At 37.7% G+C, this 20,801-nt stretch overlaps 1 protein-coding gene across 3 annotated transcripts; it reads left to right on the forward strand.

Annotated features, from left to right (window-relative positions):
• Window positions 1-1,341: 1,341 nt before the first annotated feature.
• Window positions 1,342-20,759, forward strand: LOC105385160 (organic cation transporter protein). 3 transcript variants are annotated; one of them, XR_005254261.2, is made up of 11 exons: window positions 10,419-10,710; window positions 12,886-13,004; window positions 13,867-14,036; window positions 15,156-15,420; window positions 17,046-17,146; window positions 17,376-17,524; window positions 17,897-18,225; window positions 18,453-18,765; window positions 18,953-19,134; window positions 20,091-20,352; window positions 20,389-20,759. XR_005254261.2 is itself a non-coding variant. In XM_038113295.2 (10 exons), exons 2-10 carry the CDS (start codon window positions 12,972-12,974, stop codon window positions 20,283-20,285), a joined length of 1,737 nt encoding a protein of 578 aa, XP_037969223.1. In that variant the 5' UTR covers window positions 1,342-1,512; window positions 12,886-12,971; the 3' UTR covers window positions 20,286-20,759. The 3 variants fall into 3 exon arrangements, 2 of the variants coding, with proteins under 2 accessions (XP_037969223.1, XP_011553792.2); XM_038113295.2 differs by lacking the exon at window positions 10,419-10,710 and adding an exon at window positions 1,342-1,512 and having other exon boundaries at window positions 20,091-20,759; XM_011555490.3 differs by having other exon boundaries at window positions 20,091-20,759.
• Window positions 20,760-20,801: the final 42 nt, after the last annotated feature.

The raw sequence follows: 20,801 nt of genomic DNA on the forward strand, positions 1-20,801 counted from the left end.
AAATTCAGACAGTGTGCAAAAGCTAATTCATCATCATCATCATCATCATCACCACCCATCACGTCCCCACTGCTGGGGCACGGGTCTCCTTCCAAAGGCTAATTGCCAAAAAGCAATTTCTTTCAGCCAACTCTTGATAGGTTGGGAAAACAATGACTTGTCATAAATCATCATTATTTCGTCTAAAATCGCTGCAGGTGCGAGAAATTCTTCTTGGTGTACTGCCTAAGATTTAAAGTATCATGTCATGTTCTCACATCTGTAATCAAAGAAAAATAAAGATTATATACTTTTCATCACGAGTATCACGACCCATCCCGTCGCCACTGCTGGGGCACGGGCCTCTCGGGAAAATATTTAATAAAATTACATGGAGTATATGGGTAAAATTATTCGTCATATTTGGCAACACTAACCTGTAGCCGCTGCAACTCGTTCTTCCACTTTTTCAAACGGAATTAAAGGCGCCTGAATATGTTATTCTTCCTGCATAAAAGCCAATATATATAGTACTACTTTTCTTACATCACATTACAGCGCTTTTGGCATTATTTCACCCAGAAAATCACAAAACAAATTAAATAACGTAGCGTCAGCCTCTTCGCAGAAATTGACAACTCAAATAACGCACAGAGTATGAAATGACGTTTGACAATGACGTCTCGTTAGTTGCACATTTTGACCACCGGAACAGATAAGATTGTGGCACTATACACTCATTGGACAAGGAGTCAACAGAATCGCGCATATTTACTTGCTTATTACAAGTATTTGCGAAATCCATATTTTATTCTGACGTTTTCATGTGAAGAATAAATTAAGGAAATAGTAAAATTAAAGTGTAATAGTTTCACTTTCAATGCAGCTATCTATATTTTTATAATAATATAGAAACATAATTATGTAGGCACTTATCGTATTTATAAATTATAAGCCTGTATATAAATGTATCATAAACATGCTGTATATATGTATTACCTATCTAATTAATTAGAATACTTACTTTCCACACGGTAAGCATTTTTTGTCTAAAACTTATAATTAAAAATTTAATAAGACTATATTAGAGTGATGAAGAGAAGTGATTTTGCATTTAAATAAATAAAGGGTGTTAAGTTGCCATATCAGAATTGGTCCCACAATGAAAGTATCTCAGTGTGACAGAAACAACAATGATAAAATTCTACAATATAGCATAGCACAGTCGTATTTTTTTATCTCTCATCTTGAATTTATAGGGTCAATTGTAGTCCAGCCAGACAGACACAATTTTTCGATAAAGTAAGAGTTGTCTCATTACTCTCTGGTAGTAAGTAAGTCAGTATTCGGTATGATGTGATAGTATTAAGTTCATAGTAAGTGAGAGAGTAGCGTGCACACTGCAGTTAGGCTACAGACCGCGTGTGGTTCAACGCGTTTACGCGTATTGTCGTGAGTGTGCTGTTTGCAATCATAACTTTAGAGTGACTGTGATATTTGTTAGTTAAATTACCTCAGGATTCTCATTGTCCGGTAAGTGTGTAAAATGTACCTTAGTGGGAGTATGCCCAGTGGTTTCAATGACAAAATAAGTATCTGGGTATTATTCATGTACTTACTTAGTTATTCAGATAGTAGGTATTTACATGTTCTCTACTTCTTCGACGCTGTCGTCAGATACTTATACGGGCCATAATTATTGTAAAGTTATAAAAAAATATTAGAGTAGGTAATGTCTCTAACGATAACGTTAGCTTGACGACAATCGCACGTGTAGGTATATTATAATATCACACATTCACACTGTATTAGGTTTAATTAGAATCTCGTGTAAAGAATTCGATTGTAATGTTAATCAATTATAATTGGAACTATGCCATTGTGATAAACTATCTGCATAAATATATATTGTATTGTAGCTAGATAAAAATCCCTGTTAAGTACTAATTATGTACCTAAACGTCTGTAGGTAAACTAAGTATCATCATCTTTCATCAGAAACAAATAAAATGCTTTTATGTTTAAGGGCCCGTACAGGGTGACGTGCCGCGCCAATTTTGGGTTTTCAATGCTCTTCACACAGCACACGCAGTGACACGCACACATGTAAGTTTGCACAGTGGGTCGATAAACTTTTACTCGCCAACTTTATTGACAATTATGTTCAAGTACATTTTGGGTGATTTTAGGGTAAGTAAGTATAATTCTTACTTACACTGGTAGGCACCAGGAAAGAGTAGAAATTAATAGGGGTGCCACTTTACTCTATACTCGGAACCCGATTAGCTTTCTCAAACAAATGTGGTATTTACTTGTAGAAAGGTAACTAAAAGTATTAAAGTGTAGATAATAAGTTTCGGGCATCCTCCAGCCTACTGAACCCCGACGACAAAGCAAAGTAAATACATAGTGTCGCAAAAGGGCTATACTAAGCCAAAAGGGGATGACTCAAGGGGTCATTCTGAACAACTTTTGTTCTACGAGATTTGCAAATTCGCGAAAAAAAATATTCGTTTTCCATGGTAAAAAGTCACATGTCCAACAAAGTTTCTATGAAAAAGGTTTTTTTTTGTTAATTTCCAAAACTCGTAGAGCAAAAGTTCAGAATGACCCCCTGTCTTACTCCTTTTTACCCGACTGCCGAAGGAGGAGGGTAATGTTTTTTGATTGTATGTATGTATATATGTATGTTTGTTTCTTTGTTCCCTCCTGTAGCCTAAACGGCTTGATAGATTTTGATGTATGAGGTATTGTTAGAAGCGTATTGATGGCGCGATGGCTATAGGCTATGTGACGTTCCATTAAAATGTACATAGCGCCCTCTTGAGGACATAACGTGATGATCGAAAAAATAATAATTCAACTTTGCCGTGTAAGGTATCAAATGAAAGGACTTGATTTTCACATTACAAAAATATGCATATTGAAGGTATTTAAATAACAACACCAAAATTATTGAAATAAAAAATGATCATACATAACATTTATAGCAACAAATTGGATAATGATAATCTTGACATTTTTCACGATTCCTATTATTGTTTTAAGAAAAAAATTCAATGTATGAAAAAATGTTCTTAGTACTTATCTGATTGTTTGTTTTAGTTTTAAAGTATAAATATTTGTGTTCATACTGTGATCTCTGTACTTAGTACTTAGAAAAACCTTTTATATATTTTATTTAACTTCAAAAATTGTTAATTTTATATAAATTTTTATTTTAAGTTGTCATTGATAATTTAAGAATGTTGTGTACACCTTTAATTGGCTTGTACAACGAAATTATAATTTTAATATCTGTCTTAAAAATGTTAGTTGTATAAGCTGCTGGTGTTCCAGTTTAAATAAATAAATAAAATCATGAACTACCTACCGACGTAAAATTTCATAAAATAAAAACAACTAAAAAGTTACAAATAAAAAAATACAATTATAAAAAACTAAAAACCTGACTGTACGCTAAAAACATGAAAACGAGTCCCAATGTTAATGGAAAGTATCGCAGGCGGGGACCAACTTGACCGCCACTCAAGGCCGTTTTCTAAGTAACATTCAGCTAAATGGTGAACCCTCTGCTGGTATAATTTGTTTATATACCGCTTTTTCAATACCTGTAAGTACATTTTTTGGCAGCATAATATTTTTACTTAATTTTAGGGTTTCGAACGTCAAAAGAAAAAAAGCAACCGTTATAGGATCTCTTTGTTGTCCGTCTGTCTGACTGACTGTCTGTCACCGCCCTTTTTCTCAGAAACGGGTAAAGATATCAAGCTTATATTACGCATAGATGGGGAGTACCCCAAAAAAAATATTATGGTACTCCCTGTCCCACACAAGTAAATTGGGGCTTATATTTTTTCCAGTTATTTTGATGTGTATCCTTTTTTTTTCTTTGTTGTTTTGTATAAGTATGTGTTTCTTTTCTTTAAATCTGTATTTTTTTTGTTGTTGCTGTCTATGTGTCGAAAAAATGTATCTTTATCTTCAAATCACGCCATCTATCGTTTGTTTTTTTTTGTGGCTACTGTCTATAGAAGAAATTCCGTCATTGACAATTTTACGTTACGAATTTATTTTTATTTATTTTATTTTTATTTTTACGACGACCGAATGGCGTAGTGGTTAGTGACCCTGACTACTGAGCCGAAGGTCCCGGGTTCGATTCCCGGCTGGGGCAGATATTTGTTTAAACACAGATATTTGTTCCCGGGTCTTGGATGTGCCTGTAAAATGGCAATAGGCCCGCCCCCTATTACATTGGGACTAACATAACACTCTGGCGAAAAGTGGGTGCAGCAATGCACCTCTGCCTACCCCGCAAGGGAGTACATTAGTACAAGGCGTGAGTGTGTGTGTGTGTGTGTGTTTTATTTTTACATTTTCGTGGAGAATCAACAGCATTTTGTTAATAAATAATTATTACTTATGAACACATAACAACTTGATGCCATTAACAGAATGAACTTAGTAAACCCAGTAAACCTAACACATCCAGAGGAAAAACAAAATCTCTTTCTCTCTCTCTGAAAAACATACTTAATAGCCCAAACTCGATGCTTTTAGCTATTAACATCTTTGAAATAAAATTGAGCCACCACCGTGTTACTGCCCTCATCAGATCCTCACGAGACCATACCTCAACCAGCACCAAGAGACTGTATTTTTGATCCCTAACCTAATGTTCTTGCGTATTGTCATCACTTAGATCCATTCGCTATATTCCTGCTCCTCATCAGACCTTTACGAGACTGTAATATCACGAGAATATTGCACACTATCTAATTTAATTTAATGTATTGAATATACTGGAAGAATTATGCTTCCTCAATTTCAAATCAAATTATGTTGGTGTCATAAAAGTTGAAAAAGTGCAATGACAACCAATGTGCAGTGATTTTGTATCTGTACACGATAAGATCGCGAGCTGTCAGTGCTGCCTAAACCGACGTGACCCTTCTTTGGAGGCCAGCGGCCAACTGAGTCAAACGTCACTTGTGTTTATGATTTTATAACACAGAAAGCCGCCATAGATATTTGTATGAAGATTTGAGGGAAAAAAATTGCTCAAGTTTGGGATTAATTTACACAAAATAAGTGTGTGTTTATTAAAAAACAAGGTATTTAGCGCCTAGTCCAAGCCTTTAACTTTATAATATGATAAAAATCATATGAAAATTCTTTATAAATACGACACAGTTGTTACAATACGGGAGTGTGATTGACTGGTTTTTCTTGATATTCTGAAATTAATTTACAGTTATCCATAATCATTTACTTAAATTCGAATGATTCAGCACCTAGCTAGACTCTTCAACTACCTGTGTGATTTTTTTCAAGGCTGTAGAGCATCATTTACTACATAATTCTATGACAATGCCAACCCTCGATTCCCTATTGCAGACCATTAAGTATATTATATTCATTACTCCACTTATTCCAGCCAGACCCTTTACGAAAATAAAACATATTTTATCAATTTGACAAAATGATAAAATATTAATCCCTAACTAAAACTAACTAATATAAAATTAAAATTAAACTAAAAAGAAGATGCTGGCCAGATCGCTGCCACTGTCGGGTAGGGTACCCAAGACGCTGGCCGCGTTACCTCGCTGTATGGCGATGCTTATCCTTTGAGCGTGGTACGAGCCAGCCCTAGGGTCCCTTGTGACTTCTTTGAGCCTGCTGCCAATTTCTTTTAGCAGCCGACTACTATCAATGTTCTTACTTACTTAAACCAAAAATTTTATATTTAAAATATTTCATCTTTACTTTGATTACTGTTTTTAATCAAAGCTTGTAAGTAGGAAAAATTCAATCCTACTGAAAAATTTACTCTGCGAGCCAGGGTGGTTTACAGGCTGTACCTACCTAAATCTGAAAAAACCGAAGTTCCAGATTTGTTTATCTAAACAGTGAAGTTCTTATAATGTAGGTATTTGGTACCTTACATGCTGAAATTGTCATAGGCATGTAAAATAGGCCTCGTGGACATTGTTACACTGATGTCAATTTAAGTTCATGTGTTTCCCATAATAGGTCACAATTAATGTATTTGGGTAAATCGGTAAATTTCCGGTCTCTTAATTATTAGCGCTCTTCTCTTGGCTATAACATTGTCTTTTGGAGAGCCTGTCCGATGATAGCCAGCATACTTCTCTCCAGTAGAACGGTCGAGTGGCATGCATGCACCCAGTATGTCGATGTAATTATTGTAATTCGATTCGATGAAATGCAAACTGCGCTATTACGCGCGTTTACGCAGCGTCATGCGATGGAGATTGCGTGATCGCAGTTTTGTCTGTAACATCTAATATTTTCTTAATGATGATAGGAAGTAAAGTACCTGTATCAATCGCTATGTTGGTAAGTAAAAGTGCCTAACCAAATGCAATAGTACAGTAATTCTTTTTATTTTTAACTCTTTACCTTAGACAAGCAACTCTCTACGTATAAACTTATTATCTCGGTATCTATTTATTGCATATGAAATGAAAATGAAAGTGATTCAAATCGCAGAAGAAAGCGGGTGCTTCGATAAAAATAAATAATGAAAGCTAGACAAAAACTAGGTACCTAGCGACTCGAAGTTAAACTTGAGTACTTTCTAGCGTGCATGGCAACGGTATTTCTGCAGCGGCCATAAAACACTTAACATGATTGAAAATTATGTTTTTTTATAGTTGCCTACTGCTATACTAGCACAAAATACATCTTAGATTAGTTGATAAAAATCATAACTTCCGTCTGGATCGTTTTTCCAATAACTGCCAAGGCCATCCCCCTTCTTCTTCTTCAGGGGCCATCTACTATCGTAGGTTGGCTATGATTATGACCACTTGGGCCCGGGAAGTCGCAGCTCGGAATAGCTCTATGGTGGACATATTGAACCATTCGGCGAGGTTCTGTAGCCAGTGGGTTCTTCTACGGCCACGTCTTGTTTTGCCCTGTATTTTCCCTTGCAGTATAAGTTGCATCCCCCTGGTCATGCTAATTTTAATTTTTAGAACCTGCCCCCTAATCCCTGGTGCCTGGAATGTAGAATTTGCTGAAGACATCACCAGAAACAGCCGTCATTAGTGATTTTTAGATTAACTAATATTAAAAAATGTAGGTACTTAATTACATTGTATAGGTACATTTTTATATGTCTTGATTAGCTTCAGCCATCAGCCTTAATGACTTTGGAATCTAGTGCTAGCTGATCATCGTTGCCTATCATCCTATAAAGTCTCCAGTCTTCTCCACGGCCACGGCCACGGTAGCAATATATAAAACTAATTTTATGGTTTTCAAATCGATGATTTTTTAAACTTTGTTTTTGTATTAGCAGCATTTTACTTTTACTTTGCATACCGAATTGACGCCAACTCTGCATAATTTCATTGTGTTACTTTACGTCGTTTCTCGGGTATGTATTATACTTATTATCTACGTAAGTCCAATGTGTATGGGATGTAAGTATGACTGTGTTATTGCATGTATGTGAGATGACGAGGTAGTTGTCCCAGCGTGACTTCTGAGTGAATAGTGGGCGAGTCGTGCGCACGAATGGAGGAAGTGTAGCTCAGTGTAGCTTCGTTAACAATGAGAGAAAATAATTATTTCATTTTATGTAGGGTAGGTAGGTATACTTACCTTATGGTTCATTCACACAGCATCCGTTTCCCACTATACAAATAGTATCTAAGTTTATACTGCATAAAATTTAAAAAGGAAAATGATCTACTTACTGCTGACATTCGTCGTTATACACTTCTGCACCTTGTCAAACTGACGAACCGTCAATATTTCAATGAATGGACAGGCGGTTTCAGATTGACAAGGTACAAAAGTGTATAGCTACTTACTGCGTACTGAGTACTATGAAGAACGAATTCACACCCTATAAATTCACCCTACCTAAACCTAAACCATCGAATTAAAACTTATCAGATACTGTGTGAGTTTCAACATCACCAAGAGTGATATACATATTAATAATATTATAACATAAGTAGTATAACATAACTAAAATAGGCATTTTATTTAGCAAAAGAACAATGTTTTTTTTAACTAAAAAAAAATTATTTTACCGCTGGTGTTGTCAACAAAATAGTTAGGTACTTAACGGGTATAATAGATTTGTTCCAACTTTTCTTCTCGTACTTTAAATAAGTAGGTAATTTGTGACCAATCGTTACTATGTACGCAATTACAATAAAAAATACAATTACTGAAATTTTTGTTGACATAAAGTACATGGTAATAAAAAAAAATGTAGGTGCTTATTATTATTTTTTCTTAATGTGATGACCGAAATTTTCAGCGATTGCACATTGTTCGACCCCGGCCTAGGCAGATAGATACTTGTTTAAACACCTCCATTGGTATTTCTTCCGGGTCTAGGATTTGAGTAGGTATTTCCGGCCATCCGACCCCAAATTATGTATGGGTAATCAATAGCCAGACACAAGGGAATCACAAGTGCTAACCTCAAGTTTGTCCTGGACTGGATTCGAACCTGCAGCCCCTATCCCCGGAAGCAGGTTCACTACCACCTGAGTCTTAGTGATTGTACCTAAATGCGGGCTTCCAAATAAAACACGACTTTTATGTCTAAGTATCTATTGCCATAAATAAGTGCTTCTGATGACTAAGAAAAGCACCTAAAGGTATAAATAGGTAATTTCTCCATCAGTGTATTTTACGCTTCTTGATCAGTTAGTCGCCCAGTAGTAAATGCAATTCAACTAGTCATTTAAAAGGGAACTGATCAGTGTAACATTTATAAATTACTGTGCATTGTTCGGTAAATATTTGTAACTATTTTTAAAAATAATATTTAGGGTAGTTCTCATTGATGCGAAGAATGTACTTAGGTAAGTAATCAAGTTTTTTTTTAGATAATGTTATACAGTGCTCAAAAATTGATAATGCGCATAGAAATCTTTGACAGATCGGTTGTTTTCGATTATGTGACACATGATATTGACTCTCTGGTGCAATATGCAAATGTTTTTTTTAAGGCTCTTAAGATTTAATGATTCGGGTGTGAAGATCTGCATGTGCATTATTAATTTTGGACTAGTGTAAATGTATTAGTATTGATCATATTGTTATTGTTCTGTGTACACAACTACACATAGAGCATTCAGAATATTTTTTACTCAGTGCGATTTTTTGGGTGAATCATGGGTCAACGCTCGGTCAAAGTCATAAGCATAAGTATAAAATACCACCCCTACCTCCATCACAAACATATCTACTTAGGTACATATATTATGCCACTGAATTATTTTTTTTGGTAAGTAATGTTCATAGGTACTGCCCGATTGAGAATAAAGTGAGACTATCATCATTAATTATTATTACCTATATAGCTTCGGTGATGTGGTCATCAACTACGATTATGAAACCTATTTCATTCAATAATCTTTCAGCTTACATTACACTATCATAATTCATAATCATTGGGTCCAGCATGGTTTCCTAAACATAGCTCTTCATAATAATATGGTCACTAAAGATACCCCTGTGAAATTTCACAGGCTTCTCTTTGTTTTAATAATAAGTATGTATAAGCTGTTTCAGTGTTATGCTGAATAATTGATTTTTTTTTCAATGTGTTTGCGTTGCCATTATAATGAGAAAATGTGGATCCGATTGGATGAAGAAAGTACCTGAACCTAAACTTCCTAGGCGCTTGACCTAGGCCGAAGAAGATCTAGAATTAATTCAGGTTTAAATGAAAAGGCGTTTTAAAGTAGTAGTTAGTTTTTTTTACTTTCGTAGGCCAACCTTGAGTGTCGACTACGCATTGAGGTTATACAATATAAATAACATGTTGATGGTAGTCAACTGAAGAGGGACCACAGTACTACGGTCCCACGGCAAGTCACGATACTACAAAAGGTCTCTTCGGCCGCGCCCGCAACATACGGTTGCCATATTCTCAAATCATTATGTCATACCCTGCACGTAACTGAATAAATTCCCTGAAAACAAAAGGTTGAATTTTCCGAAACATTTAGAAAATGTTTAGTCCGGTCTCGTGTTAGTAAACAAAACAAAAATACAATGAACTTTATTTGTCACCACGCGTCAGCATAGCGGCCTTGCCACTGAATGTGTACGAACAATAGTATGAAAGCCAGTAATTATGCTGGACCAGGGTATGAAATTGTAGTAACATGGGGGTCACACTAGTTAACGAAACATAAAGTTATGACGACTCTACAATCTACCGTACCGTTTACATGACAGCCTATCGTTCGTTTGTTTTCAGGGTAACCCTTCAGGGGGTCTCTCTAGCTTCCTAAGTAAGTAAAAAACTAAGTTGCAGAACGCTAACAACGACTCTATACCTCGTTGCCCACCAACTGCATGACAGCTCTAGTTTTTTAGCTAAGTTAGAGTAGCCCCTTAGAGTCGTGTGTTTAGTAAACATACAGAACGTTGGCTTGGCACTGGCCGGCGACACTAGTGCAGGCACAAGCGCCGCGCCGCGCGACTGCAGAACAACCGTTCCAAATTCAAAACATCCGAATGTGTATTAGAATTTGAGATTGTTTTGGACTTCCGAATCGACGTGACTAATTGTAACGTTGAATAGGCAGTTGAAATGCGACTGTACGAAGTGTTTTTCGGTTCAGAGCGTTCGGGAGTCGTGTCCTGTCTCCGAAAATAAAATATTGGAGGACTGTGATTTGATAATGTTCGTTTAAACGTACAAAATATATTTAATTGTTGGTGAGTTAAAATTACTGTATTAGTAGTTAAAATTTCCAGTCAAGTGATGTCTTTTTTGTAATTATTATTAATACCTATTGCATAGTGATATCCCTAGTTTGACTTATCTTACGCAATTATGCCCTGAAACCTGTAACAGTGGCTGAAACCAGCTACCTTCCAAAACCAATTGTTACCGAACACTTTATTGTTGATACTTTTCAAGTGAGTGTACTTAAGTACCTAGTATGACAAATGAACAAGAGCGAGCAATGAAAAAGTTCCACTGATATGAAACGGTAATGGCAGGTGGAACTGTTTCATTACCCGTGAGTGTGGTTCTTAAGCTATTTGGGTGAGCTGTTTTGACTCAATGACCCATGATGAGCTGGAAAGAGCAACAAACTACTTAGGTGTATAATTTCAGGTGTAATGTCTTCAATGTAGACTGATATTTTACGTATGAAAACCGCTACAGTCACGTTTTTGATATCAAACTACATAAAAGTAGTTTTATTTCCTTTGCGTGGCTTCAGCGCCATGCGTCATGTGTGTTTGCTGAAATAATGGATCCTCATTGTCAATTAGTTTTTACAGAAATATGGTGTTACTATAACATCTTGAAATTGAATTGAAATAACAATGTGTCTGCCAGTTTGTAGATAATTCTATATTGAAATCTGCGAGAACAAAAAAAATGACACTTATTAGCAGCATTGAATTAACTTCTAAACTAACTTAGTTAAATATCATGCATATTTGGGTCTGCTTCTTATGAATCTGCCATATCCTGCCATTATCACGATCCATCACGTCCCCTCTGCTGGAGCACGGGTCTCCTTCCAATGAAGGAAGGGTTTAGGCCTAGTCCACCACCTAGTGCGGGTTGGTGGACCCCAACATAAGCAAGCTTGTGCTGAGAGAGTTGTCGGGCAAGTTGGCAACTAGTCTTCCAGATGTTTGCAAGCTGCCCGAAGGCCTCTGACTAGGCTTAACGACTGCTGCCGAAGCAGCAACCGGGACCCACGGCTTAACGTGCCGTCTGAAGCACAGAAGCGTCCAGAAAAGGACCACTTGAAATCGGTCACCCATCCAATGGCTGACCGTGCCAGTTGTTACTTAACCTCAGTGATCAGTTACGATCACTGAAGCCAGCTGAACTATGGACACTTCCTTGGTTTGTAACCTTCCATAGCTCGACATTGGTAATGGTGTTTGGCCATAGTGTCTTCGTAGGATGCGGATGGTTCCGTGGTTTCAACCTACCCTATAGTTCTATAGTGTTTGTCTCTGACCCGCTGAGAAGTAGACCTACGATACAACAGACAACAACACACCTACACATAAACCCTATTTGTTTTGTTTGACGGTTATAAATAGCGCGTGCCATTCTGTTATCTCGCGAGTAGCTGGGGGTCGCTCTCTAAAACGAAAAACGAAGATTCGGAGCTCTTCTGCTCTCTGGAGCTCTCTGCGACTCTATCTCGTTGTTTTAAACGTGCCGATTACACGAAAGCTCACGTCCGTTCGTTTTTCTCCAGTACTTGCTGTTCCCGCGAGCTTCGCTTCGCCTTAAAAAGTTTTCCCGCGGGAATTTCGAGATAAAAAGTAGCATATTTTCTTTCTCAGGGTCTAGACCATCTGTTTACCAAATTTCATTCAAATCCGTTCAGTAGTTTTGGCGTGAAAGAGTAACAGACAGACACAGTTACTTTCGCATTTATAATATTAGTTAGGATTAGTTAGGATAGAGTAACCCTTCTGATCACACCGAGTCAGCCGACGCATGCGTACGACAGGTTGAAAGTTCAACTTGCTATCGGTCAAACTGTGTCAGAGTGCGATTTACTTATTCAATCTATTATTTATAGATTATTTTTGTATATTAAAGTTATTTGATGAGGATAGGTAATTATAGAGGTCTCGATTGGGGACTCTTGAAACACTAGCAGGATTAGAATGACTGCGCTTCCTGTTTACATTATCAGCCTTGAACGTGTAGTTTAATAGAGTAATCCCTATCCTGCTTTGAGTTCTTAATGTAGGATGTTGTACAGATCCAGTGAGAATCTAAGCTCTAGATGGCGAAATTCGAGAGTGTTGTAGCGTTTCATAGATACCTTTATTGGCTGATGATAGTGTCCAAAATTCAAACAATACGTAATGTATTCATTATAAATTTTGCGTTTCTTTCAGATAATGATGGCCCTTCACGACAGATGACGAAGATTGAGAACAAAAATAAATTAGCTTAAGTAGTCAAAGTACCTGATTATAATAAAATGACGGCCAGCCATAAGGAAACCAAAACTACTGTAAGTAACTAATTAATAAAATAAAATACCTAATACAATAAAACCTTTAAGGAATGCAAATTTATGCACTTATAAATACGTGTTACCTATGTCCTAGAATCTAGAATATTCACCCCCTAACAAAACTGGTAAAGACCAAATGCACAAGCACAGCTGAGAAATATTTTTTCTGTTAGCACTGTTTTGAAATAGTGTTTAAGAAACTCGCAGTCAGAAGTTGAAAGTTATTTAACATTCTGGTGAATGTTAATGTTTGACTTGTCACGTTGCTGAAACTTTAAACATTGTGGATTGATTCTCATAAAGAATCAAAACGAATAATATAGGTACTTACGATGATACTACGAAACGATTTGCGTACAAAAATCGAATCGGCATCGTACATTCTTTAAATTTGTATTGTTTGATTCGCCATCGTATTAATTCTGCTACCGTATTAAATTTAAATATCAATATTGTATCGCATACCTGAAACTAATTATTGCGGTATTATTATTATGGTCTTTTTTTAAAACATGTCTCAGGAGTTTCTTGCCTCCCATCCTTTCTTAACGATGCGATCGATGGCAATAAGCCCTTTGCGCACGGGCAGTTTAATAAAGTAGAGTATCGTCTAAGAATAACCTACTGTGATGATCGGTATCGAAAATCAACGCTTGTCAATTGCAGTCATGGACTGACAATTTTTTAACTGGGAAACTTTTAATCATTCCTCAATGGCGACAGAAAGACTTTTTATTATGCAGCTAGTCTTTGTTTTCGCAGTTTTTCAAAACCACGTCAAAACTCTTGTGCTGGTCACCGACGCGATCAGAAGAAGGCCACATCTTTGACTATTTTCGTTTTTTTCTCCATTCCCAAGATGGCGGAGGACAAGCCGGAGCTCGGGTTCAACCTGGACGGGATCCTGGCGGAGCTGGGCAGCTTCGGCAAGTACCAGCTGCTGCTGCTGCTGCTTCTGGCCTTCCGGGATTCCTTCCTCGCCATGTGCAACTTCCACTTCGTGTTCACTGTTGCTGAGGTCAACTACAGGTACCAGACAATTGATAATTTAAGACTCTAATCTGACCTAGGGGCACAAAGGTTCCATTCGAGAGAGCCAGGTGCCGGTGCATACTCTCCCACAGAAAATAGAAACAGAGATTCTAATCTGATTGGCCTAGTCCACCCTCACTAGGCCAGCGTGGTGGACTAGGCCTAAAACCCTTCCTTCATTGGAAGGAGACCCGTTTATAACCTATAGCCCAACTATAAAGTACCTACTTAATGAAAATAAAATTGCTTTTTACGGAGTTCTGCTCAAATAAATGTAGTAGATCGATTAAATACGGTCTTTAATAATAAGCACTTCGGTTTTCATGACTTTATATTATGTAGTTTCATTGTACATGCCAACTTAGTAGATGGAAGACATCTTTCTATGAGAATACAAAACTGACACTAAAATTACTGATTCCGATATTGAGTGTAGGGTTTATGCAAACTCAAAACTTCAACACAGCCTCCTATGGTTATTATTATAATCAAATTGTGACCGTAGCTAAAGTTATAAAATACAGGGCATTGAAATTTCAACAATGACTTCATCATTATTATAATATTTAATTTAATTTATAAATTCTATTCATTTCATCTTAAAACAATAGTTACGATGATTATTATGAGAGTCAACTGAGTTACCTAACTATAAGGGGATGTATTAGCTATCTAGAGGTAAGTAGGTATCTCTATGACTATCACTACCAAAGCAGTTGATGTAAAAAAACATAAGGGTCGACATTAGTATTAGTATTATCTTTATCACTAGGCGTAAAGACGTTTCTTTTACCGTAAACCACGATTTATTACAATGTATTATGCAGGTACCTATACGGGCACTAAAGTAATATGTAACAACAATAAAAGTATCTTCGACACTTTAATTTATGAAGACGTGTAAAAGATTGCTATAAAACGAACGAACGAGAGCTGTCATGCAATGGATACGTTTGATTTGATATGAGCAACATAAAGATTTTTTATAAGCTATCGTGACCCCAGATATAGTTAGGTAACTACTTAGTTTCGGTGGGATGTTACAATGGATGATGATGAACACATACTAAAATCGGTTTTCCATCATACTAAAATAACTTCAACTGTAATTTTCAGATGCCACGTGCCAGAGTGTGAATACTTCAACAATAGCCGGTACAACGCGACGTGGTCTCACTTCGCGCTACCCGAAACCGGAGTGTGCCATAGAATGGTGCCTTACAATGAGAGTGCTGGGAATATGTCAGTACTAATGCAGCATTGGAACGCGTCCAGTGAGATATGGACGCAGGAGAAATGCACATCGAGGATGTTTAGTGAAGAGGAGACGATGCCGTGCCGTGACTTGGTTTATGAAGACTACAATAGTATGGTGGCAGAGGTGAGTTCAATACTGAAATGTAAGATTGTTGTTGTTAACTTTATTACTTGCTGAATTTTCATGATCATCAAGTCCTGCGATTTGAAATCAGGCAAAATTAATACATAAGGTTATAAGTCCTGAACTAACATTACGGTTATAAGGTTTTATAGTTTCAGGTTTTACATTTTAGTGTATTCAATAAGATTTCACTTTGGAAATAATTATTACTTATCACACCTTTCTATTCTTAACAAGAACCTATCCAATAGCATAGGTCATCAATCAATCATACCTTTTTACTCTTAGCAAGAACCTAAACCTAGAAAGGTATAATAAGTAATAATTATTTGCACAGTGAAAACTTGTGAAATTTTACTCGGTCTACTTCATACTTAGCTACTATTAACTGAAATCTTCACCTGCAAGTCCTGAAATAAAACTTTAACCATTTTAGCCAATCACGATGATTTACAAAGCAAAACACTACATCAGAACACAATCCGCATACAACCATTATCTTATTACTATAGCAAGCAACAAATTGTGCACATTATGTCCATGTGATGGGCTAGCGGCACATTAGTTTAACCTGTGTTTAGCCAAGGCTCTGATTGTGGTTATTACCCTCACTGTGTCATCGTCATCACATCCACATCATGTCAAGTTCACGGCTAGGCTACCTATTGTCTAGTTTTAACATCTATCGCAATCGTTTTGCATCTGAGAGGAGGATTATTAGGACGCATGCCTATTTTTACCTTCAGTTGTGAAGATGTCGGTTTGAGAGACGAATAGATGAATGTGTTTTGTTCTTATTGTACGAGTAGAAGTGAAGAATTGATCAAAAAGCTTTCTTAACCAAGCTTAAAATCTTTTCTACCCTTGTTCAGTAATTAAAATACATTTATTCATATATTTATAGTCACTAATAGGGATCTTTCAATAAGTAGATCATTTTTGGTAACCCTCAATTTATGCCACCGCCGCTTTTCAGATGCTAATCGATCGTGATAGATATTTCACTCAGACAATAAGGCTGTCGCCTAACAAATGTGGCAGTGCACATGTAGGTAGTAGGTACCGTTCTTGACTGATGAAAGGCATTTCATTAAACTACAGTAGATAATGACCGGAAGCGATGCAACCACGACGACGGTTGGACAAAGAGTTCTTTAGTTCTATTGAATATAATGACGTGTTGCTAAGTAAAAGTTAGTAAACATTAACGCAGTCGCAATAATAATAAATAGGTACGTAAAACAGTTCCTATTTTACGCATCGTGTCGGTGACAAATACAAGAGCTAGAATAGGATTTGTCACCGTGGCGTAAGGATTGGCCAGTCAGAGCAGCGTTTTGCGCGACTATCCTAGCCAGGCGCATATATAAGCAATGGAATAGGGGAAAAACCACTTGAGGAAACTTCTTTGGTGAACACCAGTGGTTCAGCACCTATTAGACTCCCGTTAAACCTGTTCCCTGTACACAACACTGGCGAAATGTCGGTGCAGCAATGCTTTCCTCCGTCTAGAGACAGGCCTACAAAGAGTATTTACGTTAGCAAAAGGCGGGCGGGAATGTATTTGATATATTTGATTGTAAACATTAAAGTTTTGTCTAATGTGAGTCCGTTTCTCATTTCAGTTCGACCTGGGCTGCCAGCCGTGGAAGAAGACTCTAGTCGGAACTGTACATAACTTAGGACTCATACTCTCGTTTGTCATATCGGGATTTATATCCGACAGGTTAGTTTTATATAAGTACTTCTTATTTCCAGCTACACTTATATAGTCGCCTGTCTGTGCTGCTCTGAAATTCTATAGTTGAGAATTGGCTATCATACTCACCCCTACCCCTACTTATGTAATATTGACCGGTATGTATTATCAAATTGTTTTTTTTTTCTGCGACGCGACGTCAACCATAAAATATCCTTTGCAGTTATAAAAAAAAACGTATCCTCTCTGGTTCCAGATACGGGCGCAAGGTGATCATCGTGGGCACTCCCCTCATGGTGGGCGTGTGCGGGCTGCTCAAGTCCTACTCCGTGGACTACTGGATGCTGCTGGTGCTGGAGTTCCTCGAGGCCTCGCTGGGCTACGGGAACGCGTCGCTGGTCTTGTGTGAGTTCACCCTGAAGCCATGAGGCTATAGTTTTTCTAGTTAGGGACTCTAGAAAGAGCGATGTAATGTCGATTGAGTGGTGACGTTGCGCGTGACGGAGCGCTAACGCAAAGTACACAATACTCGTGTGGCATCGCTTTTAATTTAGACACAAGTAACCATAATCCTACCTACACCTAATTTAATACCTATTACTAGATCGACGACGTTATTCGAATTCAATTAACTGGGTGATACATATTATACCTATCGAGTAGGTTCGTTTCGTGTAGCCACATCCAAAGGACCAACCCTAAAGGTTTGCTTCATTAGATAATCGAGATTGCAACACCAAATAGCCTAAAACTAAAATATGTCTTTATCACTTTCAGCTCTAGAAGCGGTGAACCAGAACAACCGAGTGATCTACTCGTGCATATCCGACAGTCTGGCCAACTTCGGGGCAGCATTTTTCGGCTTGATAGCCTGGAAGGTTCCTTACTGGCGGTACATGATGAGGACTATATACGCGCCTCTACTCATCGTAGTCTTCTATATCTTCCTGGTCGATGAAGGGGTCCGGTGGTTGTTTGCTAATAAACGGGAGGATGAGGCGGTGAAGATTGTGCATAAGGTGGCGAAGGTTAACAATGTGACGCTGTCGTACAAGGCGCAGGATATGCTGACGAAGATCAAGGAGGAGAAGAGCAAGGCTGATCAAGTAAGTTTTTTAATGGTTTTAATCCATATATAAGAATAAATTTTTTAGATAAGAATAGCACACATCACTCTACAAGACTACAATATATGAATAATTGCCTCAGCTTCCATCTACCTAATATAATATCAATCGATTATGAAATTATGAATGGTTGTGTAATTTACAACTTTATTTTTGTTTGTTCAGCACTACAGACGACATAATGGTGATTTCTATTGCCTTTACAGGACCTCGAGAAGCCGAGTCAAGAGACGATGTCGATCATATTCTCCGACCTCCGCTCCAGGACCATCTTGCTCCGAGTGGTGCTGATCGCCGCTTGTTTCTTCTGCACGATGTTCATCTACAACGGCGCCATCTTGAATGCCGTCCACGTCTCCGGCAACAAGTACCTCAACTACTCGGCCATGATGCTGGTGGCTATCCCTGTGAGGGTCATCACGGCTCTCACCTTTGCGAAGTTTGGAAGGAAGGCTCCGATTTGTGTGGCGTACTGCTTCTGCTCTGTCTTCTTTATCGCGTCCGCTTTTGTTCCTAAATGTGAGTTTGAGGTGAAGGATTTTTGTGGGTTTTATGTGCTTTTTTATTTTTAATAATAGGAATGTCTATAGAATAAGTGGTTAACTATTACCGGACGAAATCTCTAGAAGATATCCATTGATTAATATTTATTACATGCAGAAGCTCCAAACTCTCATTCTCATGCATCGTTACGTTTACATTCCAGCACTCTCCTGGGCGTCGATCCTCCTCTACGTAGTGGCCAAGATGGGCAGCAGCTACGGCATGTTCGCGATGTTCGTGGTGGCCGTGGAGGTGTTCCCGACCACGTCCCGCAACTCCATGGTGAACATCGCGCAGACGGTCGGCCGGCTCGGGTCCGTGCTCGCGCCGCAGACTCCGCTGCTGGTATGTGCGCCTGGTACTTTTGTTATTGTGGTAGTGATAACTACACTTACGAGCAATGAACAATTTACACCTGCCATTGCTGTTCCATATGTCACTGAAACTTTTTCATTGCTCGTGAGTGTATTATGTCTTCCAGAGAGGTAGGTAGATGCTAAATAAATATAAAAGTAATGGAATAGAGTGAAAAACTGCCTTCCAACCGTAAATGTTATGGAGAAGTCTGTCATTAAAGTAAAATCCTATAGTAGAGCTATAGGCTTTTGATTAGATTCGGTGACTGAAATGGGCTACAGATCCTGAAGATCTTGATTTTTTACGTCGGTGAAAAACGCAGGTGTTACATTAGGGGTCGCCTTTAAAAATGTGTGGAAAGGATAAGTCCACAAGATAAGTCAGTGAGAATAGAGAAATACGTCATGTGCGACACGATCCTATCCACATTATGACTAATCATTTTATTAATTCTTCAGAAAATAGAGACATAAATGCAAACAAATTATATCGCACTCATCGCAGTATACTCAATTAAAACACTATTGACACACGTGTGCTATTAAACAGTGTTATCATTATCATCTAAGTAAATATTGACGAAGTACTTAGCACTGTCACAGTGATTCCGGATCCAGACAGAAGTCGATCCTCCTAATCCTTTACTAGCTCTGAGTTATCTTTTATCTACTTACCTTTAATAAACAAAACCGCTTGATATTTTTCCATTACTATGCTTTACAGAACTTTAGGAAGAATTTGCCAATTCACATCTATTTCTTATTGCGTCTGGTCTGATGCACCCTGGGTAGGCAGCTTCTGATGATAATCTGCCTGGTCAATCATTGTACTACGGTCACAAACCCTATAAGTCAGCACTTTTGTTTGTCACGCTATGCAAAGAAAAATGTTTGACAGGATTCTCCCGCTAAAGTTGCTCAACATGACCAATTTTGCTTTTACAGACGAAATACATGGACGGCCTGCCAAGCGTAGTCTTTGGAGTAGTGGCCCTAGGTCCTTGCCTGCTGTCTTTCTTTCTACCGGACACCAGTAAAGCCAGCCTGCCTGATGACGTCAGAGCTGCGGAGAGCCTCGACCACACACTGAGTAGCGACACACAGGCTGTTGACAAGGATATGCAGAAGGAACAAGTGTGATCTGTGGTCGTTTGGAATCGATCCTTGGATAAAGATGATGATGAACATTTTACTCCCAAATAAATATTTAGTTATGTTTAACTAGATCATGTTGATGACGATATTATTGGGTTTGCATAAATGGTGCTTGGAGAATTCACAGAAGACCGTTAACTCAGATTAATTATAAGATTCAGAGTGTTGTGGTGTTATTAAGCGTGATGATTACTTAGACAGAATTATGTGATTGTAAAGTGATAGTGATATGGTGAGGGACCAGTGACAATTAAGTGAACTATTGAACCAAAGCTAAGCCAAAATGTATTGTGAATCTGTATACGGTATCGCAAGGATGGCTTTATTAGTCTCGCGATGTCGTATTAGCATTATGCATTTCACCTATTATTTATTAAAGTTTTTACAACTTTTATGCTAAGACAAACGTATTTTATATGTATGTTAGGGATAGTAAAACTATATATTTTTTTGATAACAATAAACTTGAAATATTTTAAAGTAGTTTCCTATTTTATCATA

The sequence above is a fragment of the Plutella xylostella genome, chromosome 23, assembly GCF_932276165.1.
Source record: "Plutella xylostella chromosome 23, ilPluXylo3.1, whole genome shotgun sequence".
NCBI classification, from domain to species: Eukaryota; Metazoa; Arthropoda; class Insecta; order Lepidoptera; family Plutellidae; genus Plutella; species Plutella xylostella.